We start from the raw sequence: 22,873 nt of genomic DNA on the forward strand, positions 1-22,873 counted from the left end.
ATTCCCCCTGACTGCCAGCTGATAGTTTAAACTGCCCAAACCCCTTAAAGGGGCAGTTTAAATGTCCATTTGGCCATTTAAACTGCCCCTGTAATACGACCTAACGAACCAGTATAAAGTTTGTGGAAGTTCTGTGAAAAGAGCTTCCACGAACTCTGGTTCGCCAACCACGAACCAGCCTGTTTCGTGGGGGTTTTGGGGTCGTAATTAGGTTCGTGCCCATCTCTAGTAGGGAGAAGAACGTATTAATCCTGAAAAAAATTGGAATGTTGTATTTTTAAACTCTGAGATAATCAAAAAGAAACCAGATTGTCATAAATAGTACATATTTATTTAATTGCAACACATGTCTGCTCTCTTGCATAATATAAACATTCACTGATATCGTTTCCTGTGCCTTGAAACAGAGTTCTTCTTTTCTTTAGGTCAAATACGAAATTACAGAAGACGTGTATACTTCCAGGAAGAAACAGCATCAGACTATGATGCATTATTTCTGTGCATTAAATACTCTCCAGTACAAGAAGAAAATTGCTATGTTAGAACCTTTATTAGGATATATGCAAGCTCAGGTGAATGTCTTAGAAAGCTGGAGTTCTAAAAATAAATGTGCATGTAAGATTTGTTTAAATAAGAGAGACATCAAATGCACGTCTTAATAAATGTAGTCTAACATCAGTAGACAATAAGGTCCTGTAGGCCATATTTGGCCTACCTAGGCTTTGCAGGAAAATTTTTTTCAGCTATCCATAGATCGTTCAACAACCGTCATCATACTCTGCTCTCCTTTTTAAAAGAGATATTAATGCTCCCTTCTAACAATGCACTTCAAAAGTACTTGATGGGAGGATGAGAGCTTTCTTAGAAGCTGTAAGATGGACCAAGAGAGAGCATATTGACATAGGTCTTAAATCCACTACAGCTTGTCCAGAAGAAGCTGTCTCTCCTTACAGTGAGCAGTGAAAAATTGCTTGCAATATGGGAAATGTTTGTACAACTGAGTATCTTAGACATGGTGTTAGTGGTAAAATGCACGTTTTCCTCTCTGCTCTCTCTTAATGTTTGTTAATTGTAAAATACAACTGAACTGATTTCTTGAATTATGCCTATAAATTTCTTAACACGTACTTCAAAATAGAAACACAAATTAGGTGTATGAGAAGAATTTAATAATTTGCGGCTAAATTACTGTATTCTTTATTCTAAAAGATAAGCTTCTTCAAGATGGGATCAGAAAATCTTACTGAACAGCTGGAAGATTTTTTAACAAACATTGGAACAAGTGTACAGGAGTAAGTTAATTTTATCTATAAAATGAATAGTTCTCTCTTTTTAGCCATTATCTGCGGTCACATGAGGCACTGAACCTTTGTCCTGTACTTTTTAGTGTTCGCAGGGAAATGGATCGTGAAGTAGAGACTATGCAGCAGACTATCGAAGACTTGGAGGTAGCCAGTGACCCACTGTATTTGCCTGACCCTGACACTACAAAATTTCCTAGCCAACGGAACCTTACTCGGAAAGCTGGCTATCTTAATGCAAGAAAGTGAGAACCAATTTTCAAAGTACAAATACTTTTAAGTTAGCAATGTGTCAGGTTCTGCAAATTGTGCCATATTAAAATAGTTAGATTATTTCCTGTATGTCTTCTAGCTGTATGTCTCCAACCTCTTACCTATTGGCATTATGAATAAACTATTTTAAAATAATTAATTGCTACTTTTAGTAGCAATGCAAGAAATGGGTTAAGGCAGAATACTTTGAATGAGGTGGATTTCACATATGGGCTGTTTTCACATGCCAATAAGCCCCCAGAAAATCACGCAAAACTCACAGCACGACAGCATCTTCATAGCGCGATTTCCTGTCATGATCCCGTTAAATGGTGAAATGATGTCATGAATGCTCTTGCATGGCTTCCTTTTGCTAGTATGGCTGTTGATACAGTGCAGTGGAAATGGAACTTCCACCTGGCATATTTCCCTACCCCAGTCCCCCAGCAGCAGCCATCCCTCTCCCTGTGAGCCATTGGAGCATTTTCAATTTTTTCTTTTAAAACTGTAATTGGGTTTCATTATATCACTATACATTATATCTATATAACTGTATTAAATCAGCAGCCTGCTAGTCCAGACTAGTCCAATCTCATAAGAGTTTGGAAGCTAAGCAGAAGCAGGTTGGGCCACAACTTTGATGGGAAACCACCAAGGAAAACAGAGGTTGCTATGCAGGGAAGGCAATGGCAAACTACCTCTGCTTATCTTTTGCATTTAAAACCCTGAGGTGGAACTTCATGTGGTTGCTATAAGTCATTTGTGACTTGATGATATACAATTCAATATTAAATTAGTAACTTTTTGAAAGCCCTCTGGTGGTGGAGGAAATGGCCACTGTGGGGACAGTGTTAGGGTAATGGCTGCTATGTGGGTGGGAAGATCTGAACTTTCCCATCCACGTGGCCACCATCTAGGTTTTATTGAGATCTTTCCAAAACTTTGCAAAAAAAGAAAACAGGTTTGAGAACTAGAAAAGGTGGGGAAACCCCAGGAGATGCATCAATGCACGTCAATGTGATAGGGAAACAAGACCCCCCCCCCCCCCCGATTCCCAACAGCACTGAGTCTGGGCACATAATCTGTGTGGAAATGGCCTGAGAGAAGTAAAATTCTTTTTAGGAGAAGGGACAATGGTGTTAGTCTGTGTTTAAGTTGAAAAGCGTCTCATTTATTTAATATTTAATATTTCTAGATGTCCTTCAATAAGGGTATCGATAAAAAGGGATTTTCTTTGTGCATTCATGCCAAACATTTCCCCGTTCTTAGACAAGGATAGCTAGACAAGGACAGCTTCTAAACATACCTTCTCCTTCTCCTTGAACAATTCTCACTTATACCTGGAACGCATAAGTAAATAAGTTTTACTATAGAAATTGGTAGGTCGTCTTGGACTTCGAAAGAACAATGCTTCAGAACTTTTTGGCTAACTGATCATCTAGGCTCACTTTTAATAGCTTCTTTGTTCCTCTGAAGGGTTCTAGATAATTTTACATAATTCAAACTTAGTAATTGGTTAAGAGTTGTACAAAATTGTGCCGGATTATCTATAACGAGATTAATTACAGTCAATTACAATTCATAGCATTTCACAATTCCACAGACGCGTACATTCCATCAGTTCCGTCTGAAGAAATTAACACATTTACATCCCTAAGAACAATGACCAACTCCTCCCAAATCATCAGCTATAATTGCTGTAAACAAGAGAACTAAAGTGCAGAAGGTGCTGTGCAAAAAGCAAAGCTACTGTCTGTAGTGTACAATCCTCCGAACGACTTTCCTGCCCTACGGACAATCAGCCGCTTCCGTTTTATGTATTGTCGAAGGCTTTCACGGCCGGAGAACGATGGTTGTTGTGGGTTTTCCGGGCTGTATTGCCGTGGTCTTGGCATTATAGTTCCTGACGTTTCGCCAGCAGCTGTGGCTGGCATCTTCAGAGGTGTAGCACCAAAAGACAGAGATCTGGACACTGAGAGATCTCTGTCTTTTGGTGCTACACCTCTGAAGATGCCAGCCACAGCTGCTGGCGAAACGTCAGGAACTATAATGCCAAGACCACGGCAATACAGCCCGGAAAACCCACAACAACCATCGCTTCCGTTTTGCATGTAGTACTCTCCCGCTGTGCTTCCTCAGGGGCACAGTCAAACTCTAAATGAGAAGAAGCAAACCTCCAAATATACAAATATAAGCACCTCCACCTCCCACAATTAACATTATAACAGTCATTGTTACTTACAGTACAGGTTGCAATTAATTACACCATTGCGTTTCTCTGTTCCAGCTTCACAAGTTCATTAGGGTCAGCGTAATGAAAGCCATTACTTGTGTGCTTGATCCTTGCCCATCTTGGCTGTTAAGATCAAGTAAAGATCACGTAAGCAGGGCCGGCTCCTCCATTGAGGCAGGTCTGGCAACCGCCTCCAGAGCTGAGGCGCCACAGGACAGGGAGTGCGCGGCAAGCCAGCCAATGGATACCAATGGAGTGAAATGCTATGAATTGTAATTAATTGTAATTGACTGTAATTAATCTCATTATATGTAATGTTTGCAAAAGATTTGTTGAGATTATTCATGGTGTAATTTGACATAGGGGATCTTTGTTAGTAATTAGTTATATATATTCCCTATATTTGGCCTTCGTTCTAGCCGGATTATCTATGACAGTAGACTTTTTAAGTTCTTGGATAAATAACTTGATTCTTATAAGTATTCTTCTGGGAGAGGAGATGTTGGCACTGATGTATGCCAACAGTAAGTTTGTCTGCTTTCTGTTTTCAGTAAAACAGGGCTCGTGTCTTCCAGTTGGGACAGGCAGTTTTATTTCACTCAAGGTGGAAACTTAATGAGCCAGGCACGAGGAGATGTAGCTGGAGGACTTGTTATGGATATAGATAACTGTTCTGTAATGGCTGTGGATTGTGAAGACAGACGATACTGCTTTCAGATAACATCTTTCGACGGCAAAAAGTTTGTATTCATACTCATGGTGGGGGTGGGGGAGAGCAGCAGCAGTGCAAACCATTTAATTGTTTCTTTGCAGAGATTACTAGTTAAAGAAATGTCTTGGAGGGGCACATCAATATTTTTCCCTTCAACACAGTGGGAAATCTCAGGTCCATCAAACTGATTGTTATTGTAAAAACACTGCTTCTGTAAAATAAAATCAGTATAAAGTTATTGATTTTGTTTTTTATTACCCTGTACACTGAAATGTTAAACGTATTTTGAAGTTAAGAATGCTAGTCTATGTGTTCAGAATAAAACTTTTGGATTGTTAAATCTGTTTAGTATGTACCTGTTGCATATGCTACACTTTGGAATAACAAGCTGGCAGTGCTGATATTAATGAAGCCTCAGATTGTTTTACACCAATTAAATTAAGCTAACATGTTAACTTGATAAAGGATAGTCTTTGGTAAGTGGAACTTTTTTCCAGTAAGGCTGTGCAGGTATAACCCCACCCCCAGAAGCTGAATTTTGATCACAAGAGAGGAGGAATGCTGCATATGTGGGATACTAGTGTATATGTTTAGAATACTAGCATATTTCATCTGAGTTTTTCAAATCAGAAAGAAAGGGGCCCTTTTGACTACTGAGCATGCTGCAATACCTGCAGGGACAAAAGCTCTGCAGAATGGTGATTGTGGCTTGTTGGGGTGGGATCATTCAGGATTAAGCAGATAAGCTTATAGGAACCAACTCCATGATCTATCCTCCTCAAATCATCACTATGCTTAGGTCATGAGGGGGCCTCCTTCTCATTTGCATTTTTCTATTCTCACTGTATCTGCCGTCTGTCTACTTATGACAAGATGAATGTGTTTCACAGTCATGGTAAAATTTCCTAAGAATATAGACTCCTTTGTGGTGTCTAGCATCCCCCTTACTCTGCTGTATTAGCAAGTGGATGTCTGTAGAGTACAGCTGTACCTAGGGTACATTGGGCATGTTCCCCATAATACAAATACTACAAATTTGCCTTTTTAATTTGAAAATTTATTTGGTATTTAGCAAGCGCTAAATATTTTTTGAAAAAGACATTTGTATTGAGTATCATCCATATATCGAATTCTCAACATGGCACCATCTATGGATACTTAACAGATTGTGGCAATGGACAGACAAGATGTCTCTTTATAAACCTGAAAAAGCCCCACAATAACCTGAAATCTAAAAAAAAATATATTTGAGGGTTAATAAACCCAAAATGATAACAATAGCACCTCTAGCTTTAAGACATGAATGTCCTCTGTGGCCATTGCTAGGCAACCACAATAGTATTGCCAGCCTTCTAGTCTTGGTTTCTGTCAGTAAAAGGCCAGGGAGAGGGGCCAGGGCTCTTTTTTGGGCTCTCTTGGCCTTTAAGAGAGAAGTCATGGGGACCAGGCTTGGCAGCAACCCCAGGTAACTTGCTACCATGTGGAGTTACTGAGATCTGGTTGCTTGCCATCCCATAAAAGCTGATGTGGTGTGGTGTAGTGATTATAGTTTCAGATTAGGATCTGGCACACCCAGATTCAAATCTCCACTCTGCCTTGAAAGCTCATTGAGTGACTTTGGGCCAGTTACACAAACTCAGCCTAACATAACTCATAGGGTGGGTGTGAGGATAAAATGGAGAATGATGTAAGCTGCTAGGGTCCCCATTGGGGAGAAAGTTGCTATATAAATGGAGTAAGTAAATATAGCTGAAAATAGAGGGCATATAAAAGGTAGGTTGGTGGGTGAGAAGGGAGAAAGAAACAGAGAAAGGTGAGGATATTCTCTCTAGGAGGAGAGAAATAGTGTGGGGATTGGGATATGGCAAAAGTAAGGTGTTCCTCACAAGTCCTTGTAAACTCCTCACCATGCAACTGAACCCAGCACAACTGGGAACTTACAAACCAGCCATACTTTGCTGGGGGAGAGACTGCCGAGGGGGAAGGAGGGTAAACTGAAGATGAGGGGGATGCAGATAAAAATATGTTAGCTGTTTGGTGGGAAAGAGAGAAGAAAGCAGGAAAATGGAGAGGCTATGAGGGCTTTCAGAAAAGGGGAAGTGGGATGGAGGAAAATGAAAATGTGGGTCTTCCACTTGTATAAACTAATATTCTAATTGGGCAAGCAATTATTAATGAATGTGTACGAGTCCTTTCAACATAGATGTGTAACACAGCAAAGTGAAAGATAAAATTCAGTGTTAGTGTGAAAATCCCTCTCTGAAAAAAATAAATTCCAATTATTTTTTTCTACTTTTCTTTTTCTGCCAGGTCTTCAATTTTGCAAGCAGAGAGCAAAAAAGATTATGAGGAGGTAAGCTCATCAAAAAAGCAGTTGTAAAATCACAAAGGGGTCCTCTGACTCATGAAAGCTTATTTGAAATAAGTATGTTCACAGGACCCTTAGTTGTGTTTGGCCCAACAGACTAACATGGATCATCATCATTATTGTTTATTATAGTCCTAAGACCAGCATGGTTGTCTCTCTGGAAGGGCTAGAACTGTTACCCAAATAAGATTTTGTTTTAGTTTTTTTACTTGGACCATCCAAATAAAATTTGATCCTGATGGAAAATTCCAAATAACTGAGACATTTTTTCTATCATTGATTAAAGAGTACCATAAAAGATACTGGGTTAGGCTTTGGTGGTTCTAACATTGCCGTGCTGGTATGCAGGTGTTTAAGATGGGATTTGCTGTCAGCTGTGCATCCATTTAGGATAGGGCATGGCTTTATAGTAGTGTTATACTAATACATATAGAACTGGGATGTCTGTTCATCATATGTTGCAAGAAGTAATCTTGACGGGATGGAAAACTCGACTAGAACTAACAAAATGAAAGTCAACAGAGATAAATGTAAAGTTCTACATTTAGCTAGTAAAATCAAAGGCATAATTATAGGATGAGGGAGACTTGTCTTGGCAGTAGTACATGTGAAAAGGATCTAGAGATCTTAGTTCATACACTGAACATGAATCACCAGTGCGATGTGGTAGCTAAAAAGGTAAATGTGATTTTAGGCTGTAGCAATAGTGTCCAGATCACACAATGTATGGTATTCCTTTCCTCTGCTCTGGTTAGACCTCACTTAGAGTACTGTGTTCAGTTTTGGACACCACCGTTTAAGAAGGATGTTGACAAGCTGGAATGTGTCCAAAGGAGGGCAACAGAGATTGTGAGGGTTCTGAAGACAAAGTCCTATGAGGAAAGGTTTAAAGAGCTGGGTGTGTTTAGCCTGGAGAGGAGGTGACTGAGAGAAGATATGATACTCCTTTTCAAGTATTTGAAAGACTGTCACAGGATGGAGCAGAGTTGTTTTCTGTTTCCCCAAAGGGTTGGACCGGACCAGAACCAACAGGTTCAAATTAAGTCAAAATAGTTTTCAGCTAAACATTAGGAAGAACTTCCTGATAGCATGATTCCTTAGTGGAACAGGCTTCCTCAGGAGGTGGCAAGCTCTTTTTCCTTGGAGGTATTTAAGAAGATGCTATATGCCCATATGACAACAATGATGATGCTATGTAGGGGTGTGCAACCCCAAAAGATTTGGGTTTCCTGCTTCTGGTTTACCCAGAGCGGGAAAAAATTCGGGGAAACCTGTAGCAGCAAGCCGGTTTGGGTATTTAAGCCGATTTGGGATTATTAGGGAAGATTTGGCCATTGTTTCCAATGGGAAATGCTGCTCCCAGCTATCCAGGGGCCCGGGGGGTCATTTTCTTCCCTAATAACACCAAATTTGCAGGGGATCCTCTCCCAACCCTCCTCTCATGGCCACCCAAGTTTTAGGGAGATTGGACTTCGGGGGACATGTTATGGCCCCCCAAAGAAGATCCCCCCAGCCACCACCTATCTCCATTGTTTCCTATGGGAAAAATGGGGGGGGAAGGTTCCCAGGAGGCTGGGGGTGGTATTTTGGAAGCAAAATGGACGGGTCCCTCTCCCAACCCTCCTCCCATGGCAACCCAAGTTTCAGGGAGATTGGACATGGGGTGGCATGTTATGGCCCCCCAAAGAAGGTCCCCTCAGCCGCATTCCCTATGAGGACTAACTTCACACCAGAGAATCACAATAAGAAAAATTTGATTAAAAATATACACCAAAACCATATGAAACAAGTGAGTGAGCAACTAGAAGTGAACTAATGAACAACCTGGTGCCTATGAAGAGTGAAAACACAAAGGCTGTGGGCTCCTGGCCTGTGCCTCACAGCAAGATGTTTAATGTATGGGCTATTTCAGTGGACATGGGAGAGACGGGGGTGAGATTTTTCACAGATGCCCAGTATGGCAAGAATTCTCTCTGCCTATCTAATTTCTGTAGTATCTGGAGAGGTGACAATGCAAGGCCCCTCTTTCCCTCACCTTTTTTCCATACCAGATCAGTGAGGCACAAAACTACATGACTCTCCAGGATGTTATAGAAAGAGGAAATTGATCTGGCTTGCATAACAGACACGGTTAGAAGAAAATGATGTAGTGTGTCTGTCCCAACTATCTCTGCCTGGTTATGCAGTCTTCCACCAACCCCACACAGGTGGCTGGGCAGGAAGGGCTGTCATTATCCTCCTTGAGTCCTTCAACTTCTGCAGATTCCTGGTACAAACTGTAGGTGGCATTGACTATATGATTCTTTTGTTGGGGGCTAAGGATAGATTACGCCTTCTGCTTGTTTATTGGCCATCTAGTTCCTCATTGGGCACCCTCTTGTGACAGAGGTGCTCTCGGATCCAGCACTGGAGACACGTAGACTGAGAATCTGCAGGGGCAACATTCATGCCCAGGATTGTATAGTCTCTGGCCCTCTCTCAAATAATGATGGGCCCAGCACATTAAAGAGGCTACTCTTTAGAATTAATCTTTTCTACCAAGTCTTTGAAGGGGGAGCTTGTTTCAGGGTTAGAGATTCAACCTGAACCATTATGTACTGAAGGCAAGGGTGAATTTGGCACTGACACCCCACAAAGGGGTGGGGCAGTTAAAATGATCTGCCCATTGAAAAGCATAGATCCTTGTGGATTCCAACACCAGAGAATCACAGTAAGAAAAAATTGATTAAAATACAAGCAAGTGAAGCAAGTGAGTGAGCAACTAGAAGTGAACTAATGAACAACCTCCCTCAGTGCAGCCAAACTGATGAAAGGGGATCAACTTCACTCCAGAAAATCATCCATTGAATTCAACCCAAACCAAACCGAACCATGTGTTGAAAACTAGTGGGCTGTTCTAGGAGGCTGGGGGTGGCATTTTGCAAGCAAAATGCACCAAACTTGCAGTGGACCTATTCCTACCTGCCCTGTGGAGATCACCCAAGCATCAGGGAGATTGGACTTTGCGGGGCCATGTAATAGTTCCCCAAAGAAAGTTGACCGCCACCCCACTTTTTATTGTGGGACAATCCAGACTCCCACAATAGAAATACATGGAATGTGGCATCCATGGCCACAGGCAGAAACCCCACAATAAACCCCCCAACAGCCCAACAAAACCAAAGATAAACTCCTCAGAATTCCCCAGCACCCCCAGAGCTGGCAGGCCATCCACTCTCCATGCTTCCCTATGGGTGTGAAATTCTAACATCACACCACAGAATCACAAACCAAAAATATTTTTTTAAAAATTCAATTTCTTGGATTTCTGGGAACAGCATTAATAGCACATTCAAATCACAGTCCCACCTTGAAACAATTTTTTTAAAAAATTACAGTCCTCCCAGAGAATCCCCTAATCAAGAGGGGAAGAGCTGCTTGCTGCTGCAGTGACTGGCTCTCTCAGCCAATCTCCCTTCCCTGATCACCCCTCCCCCTCCCTCTTCTGCCTCTCTCACTCCCCTCTTCCCCCTCCCATCAATTGAAAGCCGCAGGAAGAGAACTCTTCGAAGGTTTTTCCCTTTTGTCGTGGCAAGGGAAAAAGTCTTCACAGAGCAACCCGAATCAACCCAAATCACTTCGGATTGCCCTTCTTCGGGTTTCCCAAATCGGGCCAGCTCTGCTAGGGCCGATTCGGGAATCACAGATCAACCCAAATCGGGGTTAATTCGGGTTTGCTTCGGGTTTCTGAAACCCGAAGCACACATCCCTAATGCTATGACTCAGTATGAATGTATGCAGATTGGGAGAGGGTGGGTATGAAGGGATGAGCCAGTGCTAGGCTCCCGTGGCCTTTTCTTACATGCCCAGGGTAATTCCAATTGCCACCCTGGAGTCAGGAAGGAATTTTCCTCCAAGCCAAATTGGCCAAGGATCCTGGGGTTTTTTGCCTTCCTCTGGGCATAGAGCAGAGACCACTTTGGGAGGTGGTGGTGGGATATCTGTGAATTTCCTGCATTGCATAAGCGGTTGTACTAGATAACGTTTGGGTCGGATCCCTTCCAGCTCTGTTTCTATGAAAGTTTACATCCTACAGCACAAGAACCATTTACTCATAAGAACCATTTACTCATTTTTACCACAAAATGTTATTATCTGGTGTGATTAAATGGCTTTTTTTTGGTGTGATTATACATTTTGTCATGCGATCAGGTTTATGTTTCATAATACTTTTGAATTTTTAAAAAATAAGCTACTTCAATGTATAGGGTTGGATCCACCAATCTGCTTGAACAGAGATTGCAGATCTTCCCTGATTTTGCACCCCACCCAGCAATCCCTTCTGATCCTGCTCAGATTGATAACCTGAAGTTACAGGACCCAAGCGCAATAATGGCCCTGTGGATTAGTGAGAAGGTAGAAGAGTCAGGAAGGGTGAGTTCAACTCCGTCTTCACTGCAGTTTGCTGACCTACATGGCTATCACTTCATGCAGGTCCAGCAACCCTGGGAAATAAACCTTTTCTGTTATCAGAAGCGACTGCTGGAGGGAGGGGAAAATGGGGAAGATCTGAAACCATCAGCATTTTCTGCTGATATATTGTTCTTTCCAGCCCATAAACAAATATTAATAGGTGCACCAAATTACATGGAGGAAAGGGATGAGAAATTTGAATAACATGACATAGGGCAACCAGTAGAAATGACTGTAGACTTAATTGTACTTTTTTTCACTTTTTCAGTGGATATGTACAATAAACAACATCTCTAAACAGATATACCTAAGTGAAAACCCAGAGGTAATATTTTAATGTTAAAATCAACTTTTGTGAGTAAATTTCGCTGTCAAGTCGGCTCTAGAACAAAATATCCAAATTCAGTCTGTTGATCCCATGGAGAGGGAGGGAGCAAGAGGAATGCTTTCTGAATCAGTTGTCTGCAGCAGGGATTGTGAACTTTCTTTTTAAAACTGATATTTATGTTCAGAATTTCATTGTCATGTCTGAAACTTGTCTCTCATATAGTTTTTGGCATAGTGAAGACTAAGATGGCAGAAAGCCTTTATTAAACTTGAATCTTGTGGATGACCTTGTCAAAGGGACATGATTTAATACAAATTGCAGTATGTAGTAATTTGATAAGTATGAAAAAAGGTTTCACAAAATTACTCTAACAGCGCTAAATTGATTTGTAAAGGAAGAACTTGGTGGAACTTGGTAGGAATATTATGACAGTACAGTCCTGATTACTCAAGATTTTTTCATTTTAAACCATTGATGTATTGCTTTTTTATTAACAAAATGTGCCAAGTGTGGATCAGTGTGCGCATTCGAATCTTAATTAGAACTAAGAAGCCACAAACAAAATTAAGACAGGAAGTCCATTAAGGCAATAGCTTTCTGTATTCCCAATCTGATGGTGTATCACCAAGCTAGGCATGTTGACAATGTTTCTCCCAGCTTTTGCTGATGTCTGTTGGCTGTGGACGAGTGGGTGCAGCCAGTCTGGGATAAATTCATCTAGATGATTGATGATGTGAGAAAAGGGCATGTCTGGTGTTATAAAAATTCTTCAAAATCAGTACATTTTCCACTGCAGAGACTGATCAGAATTAGAAAATAAATATATGAGCAGCCCTGAGACATGTGAACCATATCATTCATAGTTTCAGATTTTTTTTTTTTTAGTAATGTGTGTTTCACTCTTGACTTTCTGCTGATGTTTAATTAGGTGAAGCAGTTACTTTTTTAGTACAGTGAAAATCTTGTATCATTATTCAGAGAAGCATTTATGAAAGTGTGGGTAATGTATGATTGAACATGGCTGTAAGAAGTCTCTTTACCGTACACAATTTTATTCATATTTAATTAAAGGGAAATGTTTAATGTGTGCTTTCCCCCCCAAATAATATAGGAAATTGCTGCACGTGTAAATCAGTCAGCTCTAGAGGCTGTCACCCCCTCACCTTCCTTTCAGCAGAGACATGAGAGCATGAGGCCAGTAGTGTAAGTTACAAAACAGTAGAGTATTTAAAATTCATCTGTAAACCATGATGGTTCCACTGGGGTCTAGTCGTCTGAATACTGAAGTTAACTTAGACATCAATTGTGACAGGAAACTTTACTGTTTCTTCTTATCATCAGCCTCTTTCCCTGGAGGTTTTGCCTTGGTGTTTGTTGCATACCCTGTGTTAATTCTCCTCTAATTTCATAGAGGTTCTCTTACTTAACTGTTACGGTATTTGTTTAATAAATTATTCTTTTTCATTTAATCTGCCTGGGTTCTTCACACCTCATAATTAGCCATATAGCAGGTCACACCTCAGCTGAAGGGGGAATTGCCTGGGAGGGGTAAGAGAGAGGGCTCTGTCCCTCCCCAGTTCAGCCTAGACCCAGAGTGGTGGCAGTCAAGGCCCTTGCCTGCTGTAGGACTGAAGAGGGAAGAAGGGAGCGTGGGGACTGGAGGGATCCTTGGAAAGGATGTTCTGTCCACAACAATCCCCTACTCACGGCCCTGCCTGTAACAAGTCTATTGTCTTACCAGAAATAGTAAGATTAGCTTCATCACACAGTGATCCTGCATCAATTTTTGTGGATGGATCCCTCTTCTTAAAGTGGGTTTTCCTGCAGCTAAATGATTTCAGATTGTCAGTCTCCTAAGGAGATTTGTAACAGATGTACATTGTGATGACGGCTTTGAAGATGTGTTTTCGCCTGACACTCAACACACTGCATAATTTGAGACATTGTCTTCTGGGTTTGCTTCATTTTTTTTAGACAGTCTCGTCCTCCCACAAATCGTACTAGCAGCACTGGGTCTTTGGGATCTGATTCAGCATCTCTGTCAGCATTTTCATTGGATTCACTTGTTGCACCTGATACACCCATACAGTTTGACATCATTTCTCCAGTAAGCGAAGATCAGCCTGGCCAGTTAAAAACCTTGGGACAGTCAGGCAGGTAGGGTGTAAAAACAAAGCGTTTGCAGTTAAAAAACAAAACAAAACTAATGTTGATGATGCTAGCCTACAATATACGAAGTCTTCAGTCCCAAGACTGAATGTGGGCTCGTTCTTTTTTCAATGTTTCTCCTGGCATGAATTTCACTTGCTCTCTCTGCCACCTTTAATTATGATTTAAAGGTTATGCCTGCATAAGTAGTTGTCCATGGTAAACCATAAACAGAGTTCACTTTTAACTAGGACTTGATACCAAGTTTTGAGAAATTATTCATATTCCTTTTTAAGAATGAGCCCTACCTAATGCAAACCAGTATTAAATTTGGCACTGATGGAGCTCTTATCTGTGTTGGAGGCAGTGTGTGGAATTCATGCATAGAAAGGGGCAGGGTGGCAGAGGGAATCCATAATCCTGAGAAGTACAGCTAAGGGTCCAAGAACATTTTGTCTGCATAGGCTCATGTAAAGGAAAATCTTACCCAACTGTATAAGTTTTAGATATTTTGGCTTCTGTGTGCACTATCTCATTCCTTTTGGCAGTCTTTCTCATCTTATTTAATCTTTAAATTTTTTGTTCTTAAAGAGTATATTTTCCTTTCCTATTGCTTGCTTGCCCCAGCACCTTGGGTATTTCCTCTTGGAAACTCAAGAGAAATGTGATAGCCCTGCTTCCAGGTGGTGATGGCAAACTGATGACTCTCTTCCTAAACTAAAAAGGTGAGTGAAAATGATCTAGGCTTCTGGAGTAATATCTGCTAGGACAATAAACTAGCATTGTGTTAAGTATTCCCCCTCCAATCAGCTTCAATCTTTTCCAGAAATAATTGTTTAAAATTAGAATATTTCTTTGAGGATTATTTATAATGTTAGAAATCCTTCCTCCGCCCATTAAACAGAAGTATATTTGGACTACCTGATGCAAAAGATGTTTGTGGTGGCTTTATAAAACAGTGCAGATTGATTAAGCAGTGGGCATAATTCCAGTGAATGTAGTCTTGCAACATGAAAACAAGCCTTAATGTGGGATAGAGGAATAATATTAGGGAAGGAATGTTCAAGCCCTTAACATGACAGGGTGCATCACAGTTGTATATTGGAAAGTCATACTACATGTCCTACAGCTGTGAAAATACACACACCTAGTCTGAACAGAAGTGACAGTGTGAGGAGAGCCACTGCTCTCCTTGTTGTACACTGCAGAAAACAGGGCACTGAGGGCTGACTCATACAGAAAATGGTCACTGGCTATTGCTGTGATGACTCCATTATCCTTTTCTAAGCCAAAGCAAAGCAGAACTAATCTGGCAGAACTGTTAGTGGTAAAAGAAGTACAAGGTCTCTAAAAATGAGTGTCCATGATGTAGCCCTGCCAGTGATGCTTGTGTGCATGGATACTCAGGTCAAATAGCAGAAACCTGCCTGACTTAGGATGTTTCTTGAAGTTTGTTTTGGGGAGTCGTGAGTAGGGGTGTGCACTTGGGGTATCCGGTTCGGGTAAAATACCCAAATCGGGCCTGAACCAGAAAGCTTCAAGATGTCCGAATCAGAGCCAGCATGCTGGCCCTGATTCGGAATTCCCAAAGCAAAGCTTTCCGAAGCATTCGTAATGCTTTGAGAAGCTTCGGGGCCTCCGGGGATTAAGTTTAAAGGGCCTTTTCACAAGTGGCAGGGCCCTTTAAACTTACCCATTTCCCACCCTTACCCCACCCCACCCCTCACTTCTCTCCACCCCTACTTACCGCTGGAGGAGGCAGCCTCCCTCCTGCCCACTGGCCTCTGGCAGCGGCCCTCTCTGCTGGCAAGCCACACGAGGCCCTCTTTGCTGGCCTGCCGTGACGGTCGTGGCTGCGCGGCAACGGTGGCAGGGAAGGCCTTCCCCTCTGGCCAGTTGGCCAGTGTGGCATTGGGCTGCTCCAGCCTTCTGCCAGACCAGGGAAGTGGGGTGGGGGATGGGGTTTAAAGGTGGAGGTGGGAGTTTAAGGAGGGATGGGCCTCTCCCCTTCCCCATCACTTCAGTATACTCCGAATCTTTCTGGAGCATACCGAAGCGACTTCGAAACCCGAATCCGAAGCGGCATACCACTTCGGATTTCGGGGCTTTTTCTGAAGCTTTTTTCCGCTTTGGGTCAACCCGAAGCAGGAAACCTGAATATTTTTCGAGTGCACACCCCTAGTCATAAGGTGCAATAGAAAGGATACTACTGAGCTTTCCTGTACGGCTCAACTTTCTGTGGAGTTAAACAGGCTTGATGTGAGAATTTTCTAGCACAGTCTTCATGAAGCATATGAGAATTACGTTTTTGTACAGTCAGAAAACACCCAAATATAGTATCTCAGTGGCAGATTAAATGCATCATACTAATCAAGCTGGTGGACTACAGTACAGGTTTTTGAAGATCCTTGTGTAATTGTTTTTAATATATTTGCTGCTCAATTTAAGTGATTTAGGTTAGTGTTTTGTTCTTTAACTGTTCATGGAACTCATGCTTAAATAACCTCACATTAGGATTTACGCGTTTGTTGCCATTTGTCAACAATTATCTATTTATCTGAAAGGAAGATTAGTTCCATCTCTGCTAATTACAGATATGTGCAACAATAATTTTTTGTGTATAACCATGAGGGAGATTGTCTTATATTTAGAGTTATCTTCCTTTCAGGAAAATATAGTACATGTTTTGGATTTCTTTTATTCTGTGTTGCAAATGGATTACCTCATATTTTAAAAAAATTCTTCATGTCCTCTTTATATGCATCTAGTTTACCTCCCTGGCCCCTCCCTATTTGGTAAAGTCTTTGTCTCTAAAATTGGAAGCCTAGAGTATTTTCACTTGAATATAATTTGAAGAATAATGTTTGCTGAGAGCCAGATGTAGCCATGTTTCTCTTGGTTTCAGTTCAATATTAATCCCATTGATTTAATAGTTATAGAGCAATTTACTGGAAATGATGACTACTTATAAGTGAATAATTCCAGAGATTAACAAGTGGGACAGCATATGATTTCATGTAAAACAATACCTTTTGCTGGGTCTACATCAAAATTGTGGGTTTTTTCAAAGTTAAATAAAATCAGCTCTTTTGTCAGAGCAGAATTAAGATGATCCAGTTTGGTCCAGGGTTAGTTTTGATCTTCAAGTAGAACAGTGCTCGGGGGGAGGGGCAGTTTTTCATTTGGTTGCTGCTTAGATGGTGCTGTGCTCTGAAGCTCATTGTTATGAATCTTTCATAATCTTCCATGAGTTTGTTGCTTGTTTCATTACAGTACACACTGATCATTAGTGACTCTTATACACTGATTTCTGATTGTGTATTTTGGGGTTTTTTTGACAGGCGTACAAACCCTTTTGGAGAATCTGGAGGGGTTAAATCAGAAACAGAAGGTAAAGCAGAATTTCAATTAAATCTGAAGTACGTTTAATGTAATCTGTATGGCAATAAGTTAAACCTTTAAAGAGTGGAACATTCATTTGAAACAAGTCAGTTCGGATGTGAATCTGAGAAGAATGAAAAGAGCACATGGGTGAATAGTTTCATCCTTAAACTTTAGTTGGTACATACTTATATTATCATATATTCCCTCTGTACCAGGGGATTTCAGATATTTTTTCACTGTGGACTTCTCCAAGGCAAGGCATTTGTGTAATGCGGCAGAATATTACGCTGGCAATGCCTGTTGTTGAGCTGGGACAAGAAAATAATGGGAGACCACAGCATAATCTGAAACTTTATGAGAAGAGCTGTGAACCTTGCAAAAGAGCGTCATTCCATATATTCTCCAGAATTGATAGGCAAGGTTCAAACAAACCAACTAACCATAGCTTATTATTGTGGGTTCCTTGGGCTCCTCATGTGGTATGATTTTTAGTTTATATTTAATTGATAACATTGGAGTCCTTCATACTAGCCCAGCAAAATGCTAATTAGGAGGAATGGAATGAAGTTCAGGCCTCCCTACTAATGGTTACTGTTCCCCTAGAACAGGGGTGGCCAAACTGCGACTCGGGAGCCACGTGGCTCTTCTAGACATATTGTGTGGCTCCCGGTAGTCTCTGAGTATCACCATGGCCATACATTTTATTTTGTTTTATTTCCCTTCCTCCCTTCCCTCCTTTCTTTTCATGTTTTTCCCTTCCTTCCTTCGTTCTTTCTATGCCTTTCATATTTTCAGTAAAAATGTTGGGGTTGCCAGGTCTGACTCAGAAAATACCTGGGGAGTTTGGGGGTGAAGCCTAGCAAGGATATGACATCACTTTTGTGTTTCTCTTCCAAGTCAAAGGTCAGGTGATGGCTCTTCCCAAGCTCCACCCCTTCTGATGATGTCACTTCCAGCATACTGCACCAAAACCCTACCCCTTCCTGTGATATCACTTTCAGGACACTCCCCCCTCTTCATCTGAAGTCACTTCAATGCATCATGTCTTGCGGCTCTCAAACGTTTATTCAGTGTGGCTCTTACATTAAGCAAGTTTGGCCACCCCTGCCCTAGAATCATTTGCCTCAAACCTTAAAAATCTGACTCAGATTTCACTTTCAGCCTTGTCTTAAGCAGTCAACTCAAATCTAGCTATTTAGTTGATTATGCTTGAATTTATTATTATTCATTAAGTTTATATTGCTATGCAAGTAACAGTAATTGCACATGGCTAAGATCCTTTTCCCTGAAGGGCTTTCTAGTGGTACAGTGAAAGAAATGGGACAGTAATAAAGGGAGATACTAAATTCTTAAGCATGTCTCAATGACGTTCTAGAACTGTGCAGACTCAGGTTCAGATCCCTTCTGAGCCATGAAACATACTTGGCTGGACACACACACATTCTCTCCTGTTCCTTAACCAACCTCACTGCATTACGAGGGCAAAATAGTGGGAGGAACTATATGCTACCGTGAACTTCTGGAGGAAATGTGAGGTAAAAATGTTTGCCAGTTCATGGAAGTGTTGGTCATGTTGAATACTGTATTATTCACAGACACTCCTAGCTGCCATCCTTTGTGAACTACCATCTTGCACAATCAGTTCATGCTTGTAAAAATTTAGTATTGATAGGTTTATGTCTAATCTTTTAAGATACGAAGTTTTTGCTGCAATATATTTGACAGCAGTCCCTCTTGTTTCGGACTTTATTAAAAATCCATTTACTAAAGTATACAAAAGTTTGGAGAATGTCTTGTGGTTATTCATGTGGCTTGCACCACATCTTACATACTAATGGCCCTGATCTGAGGATACTTCAATCCAGGAAGTAGAGCCACGAACAGACAAGACAGATCATCTAAAAAAATACTTTGAATGATTGGTTTGTGTCAATAAAAGGCAAGGGGAGGGGGCTGGTCAATTCCCTTTACTTTGCTGTTTTGGCCTTTTGAGGATAAACTCATTTGGGCCAGGCCCAGAAGCAACCCCAAACGATTTGAGTGTAGTGGTTAGAGTTTCAGAGGAGGATCTGGGAGACCCAGGTTCAAATCATTACTCTGCTATGGAAGCTCCCTGGGTGACTGATCCAGTCACATGCTCTCAGCCTAATTTACCTCTCAGGGTTGTTGTGAGGATAATATGGAGGCAAGGAGAATGGTATAAACTGCTTTGGGTCTCCATTGTGGAGAAAGGCATATATAAATGAAGTAAATTAAGAAATACTGGAGAAGATAGGGGGCACATAAAAGGTAAGTTGTTTAGTGGGTTTGAAGGAGAGAAGGATGTAGGGAAAGGTGAGCATATGGGAAGGAGGAACAAAAGAGGAAATAGTGTAGAAGTATCTCATGCAATTGCTTGTAGGTTCCCCACCATATAATTGGGCTTGGCTCAGCTGGTACCACGCAACTGGGCCATAGGAGAGATGCTGCCGGGCGGGGGGAGGCAAAGATGGGGTGGCAAACAAAGATGAACGGAGAGGAGAGAAGGAAGCAGGAAAAGGAGAGAGGCTGTGGAGGAACAAGGAAGGGAAAGAGGACATGGTAGGGGAGGAGAAATGAAATTCCCCTCACAAGTCCTTGTGGGTCTCATGAACATTCTATTAGACTGGAAAGCCTAGAAGTAGTTTATGTTATTTGTTTCATGTATGTCTGTTATAGATTCTATCCTTCATCAGTTATTTATTGTAAGATTCCTTGGATCCATGGAGGTGAAGTCGGATGAAAATCCTGATGTTGTTTATGAAACTATGCGCCAAATACTAGCAGCGCGAGCTATACATAACATTTTCAGAATGACAGAATCACATCTGTTAGTCACATGTGACTGTTTAAAGTAAGTGTACTTTGCAAAACTAACATTTGTTAAGCAAGTATAATACACTTCTTTTCTGTGTACAATAACTTCTTAAATTAACCCTTCTAGGTTAATTGATCCACAGACACAAGTTACAAGACTCAGGGTAAGTTGCTAATATGTGCAATCACATTTAGTGTGGCCTGTGCTTTCTCCCTATTTGTCATTCTGTTGTCAAAACTGGTGTGTGAATATTTGAATAGTCAAAAATAGTTCTCTAAATTCTAATTAGTAGTTGTATTGGTTAAGCCTAAAACAATTTGTCATATGTCTTAAGTTTTATATTTCTGTTGTAATTTTTTAAAGGAGTAAATGGACTTGCATCTCTCCAGCTGAATAGAATTAAACTGAACCAGTCACTTGAGCATTCAAGCTTAATGTTAAACCAGTTTCATACTGGTTACATTTGTAAGATCGTTTATTCTCAAAGTAAGCTATAGTACGTTGCTGTCTCGTATACAATGAATTTTAAATTTCCATTTCTTTTTTTGGTAAAAAAAAGTTTCCTTTGCCAAATGTAGCACTGTATGCTACACACCAGGAGAACAAACGCCTTTTTGGATTTGTACTTCAGACTTCATCAGGCAGACCAGATAGCAAACCAACTTCAGTCTGCTATATATTTGAATCAAACAATGAAGGGGAAAAGGTATTTATAATGATACAGTTAAAATTCTTGAATATACTTAACTATTTTGAAGCTTTAAAATTTGATTTAATGGTAAAGATATTCACATTTTTATCCTTCTGATTTTTTTTCCCATTTAGATTTGTGACTCTGTAGGACTTGCAAAACAAATTGCATTTCATGCTGAACTGGTAAGTGGCTGTAAAGTGAATAGGTTTTGTGTTCAAATCACAGCATTGCAGAGCTATAGGGCCCGCATAGCTAAGTCTCCTCTATAATGGAAGATTGTATCAGAACTGCTTAGGCCAATGTAAGCTATTGTTTTTACCTTCCCGCATCCAAGAGAAGCCAAGTTTCCTGAATACTTCTCATGTTTATACCAGTCCCTATCCAAAGATGTCTTTTGAGAATATACTGCTTTAGTTTCTCAGGGATTTGGCTGTTTCTAGATAGCTCTGAACATCAGTACTCCATGTGAATTGAAATAATTGTACAAATATACCCCAATGTTACCTTTATTGGGGTGGCAGTTGGCAGGGTCTGAGAGCCCTTTTATGTTACCTCCTTAAACACTTTACCCCCAACATAAACCTCTCCCCCAACATACACCTCTATTCCCAGGTTTACGGCTACAGTCAGGTAAGGCAGACACGCCTTGCCACCCATCTCATTTCTGTTTAATAGGCATAGAGCCTGCAATCACTGGGCCTCTCCTTTTCCTGAAACATCACCAGGCAGGGCATCCCAGTTCCCCTCTTCGACCACCTCTTACCCAGCTACTGCACAGGTATATTGGAGTCAGGGAATACAGTACGTCTTTCCCTTATGCACTGCTACCATTTAGTTAAATATATTGGCTGTGGCCAGAAAGGTTGGGCAGTGTGTGTGCGTTTTACTTTCCCTTAGACACTAAACATTTAGTCAGCAAGGTTTAAAATGGTGTGTGTGTGTTAATTTTTATTTATAACATCTGCAACAATGTAATGACTCAAGCAGAGGGATACATTGTCCTTAACATTTGAACTTCTGATCCCCAGACTATGTTAAACCATGGATAGTTACAAAATGTTAGTTCTCTGCAGCCAGCTTCCTTCACAAGATTAATTGCTCTCTCCCTTAACTGCCAGCCTCATCCCAATATTCTGTCAGCTTCCTTTGGCTGTTTCTGTGAGAGGTGAACCTGGATCTGTCTGTCATACATGTATACAGTTAAAAGATTAGCTACTTGCATTGTTTCTTTGATGTAAGACTTTGTCAGTAGGAAAACATCCTGTGTAAATTTTTCCCCACGTACTGTGTAAACACTTACTACGCGTTTTTCATTAGGATCGTAGAACATCAGAAAAACAGAAAGAAATAGAGAGAGTGAAAGAGAAACAGCAAAAGGAACTCAGTAAACAAAAACAAATTGAAAAGGTATGTTAACATTAGGGTCTAACTCTCAGGTTGTGTTTTTCTTTGAAAGGCACTACTCATATAGGTTTATTTTGAACTATTGTCGAAGGCTTTCACGGCCAGAGGACGATGGTTGTTGTGGATTTTCCGGGCTGTATAGCCATGGTCTTGGCATTATAGTTCCCTGTTTACCAAGGTTCCGGTAAAAGACACAATTGCACTTATTAATCAGACTTTTCTAGAGGATGTAACAGCCTTATTCCACCATTGTCTGACAACCAGTTACTTCCAATGGGATAATGAATTCTATGAACAGATGGATGGGGTGGCCATGGGAAGCCCTCTCAGCCCAGTTATAACAAACTTCTACAAGGAACATTTTGAAAAAACAGCTCTAGAATCAGCACCCCACAAACCTACAGTCTGGTTCTGGTTCGTGGATGATGCCTTTATCATTTGGAGCCATGGTGAGGAAGAATTGATGGAGTTTTTTAAACCACCTCAGCAATATCCACCTGAACATACAATTCACCATGGAGAAAGAAACCGAGGGTAAACTTCCATTTCTAGATACCTTGGTCATCCGCAAAGCAACTTTCAGTTAGGTCACAAGGTCTACAGGAAACCAACTCACACGGCTTAGTACTTACACAAAAACTCCAATCACCACCCTCGACAGAAAAGAGGCATAATAAAAACATTAGTAGACCGTGCAAGATGGATATGTGAACCGCACTTTCTCAACGAGGAAATTAATCATCTAAACCATGCACTTCAAG

At 40.9% G+C, this 22,873-nt stretch overlaps 1 protein-coding gene across 3 annotated transcripts in view; it reads left to right on the forward strand.

Annotated features, from left to right (window-relative positions):
* Positions 1-22,873, forward strand: part of APPL1 (adaptor protein, phosphotyrosine interacting with PH domain and leucine zipper 1) — a 46,372-nt gene that overhangs the window by 18,339 nt on the left and 5,160 nt on the right. For 2 of the 3 annotated variants that reach the window (XM_054976206.1, XM_054976207.1), the window contains exons 8-21: positions 426-572; positions 1,210-1,292; positions 1,388-1,546; positions 4,338-4,526; positions 6,809-6,851; positions 11,587-11,643; positions 12,758-12,849; positions 13,621-13,803; positions 17,136-17,185; positions 19,876-20,050; positions 20,141-20,177; positions 20,574-20,720; positions 20,840-20,890; positions 22,026-22,115. In XM_054976206.1, the coding sequence (XP_054832181.1) occupies positions 426-572; positions 1,210-1,292; positions 1,388-1,546; positions 4,338-4,526; positions 6,809-6,851; positions 11,587-11,643; positions 12,758-12,849; positions 13,621-13,803; positions 17,136-17,185; positions 19,876-20,050; positions 20,141-20,177; positions 20,574-20,720; positions 20,840-20,890; positions 22,026-22,115 (1,503 nt within the window). The remainder of the gene's footprint in view (positions 1-425; positions 573-1,209; positions 1,293-1,387; positions 1,547-4,337; positions 4,527-6,808; positions 6,852-11,586; positions 11,644-12,757; positions 12,850-13,620; positions 13,804-17,135; positions 17,186-19,875; positions 20,051-20,140; positions 20,178-20,573; positions 20,721-20,839; positions 20,891-22,025; positions 22,116-22,873) is intronic. The other variant, XM_054976208.1, reaches the window with a different exon arrangement.

This window comes from Eublepharis macularius, chromosome 4, assembly GCF_028583425.1.
Source record: "Eublepharis macularius isolate TG4126 chromosome 4, MPM_Emac_v1.0, whole genome shotgun sequence".
Lineage (NCBI taxonomy): Eukaryota > Metazoa > Chordata > Lepidosauria > Squamata > Eublepharidae > Eublepharis > Eublepharis macularius.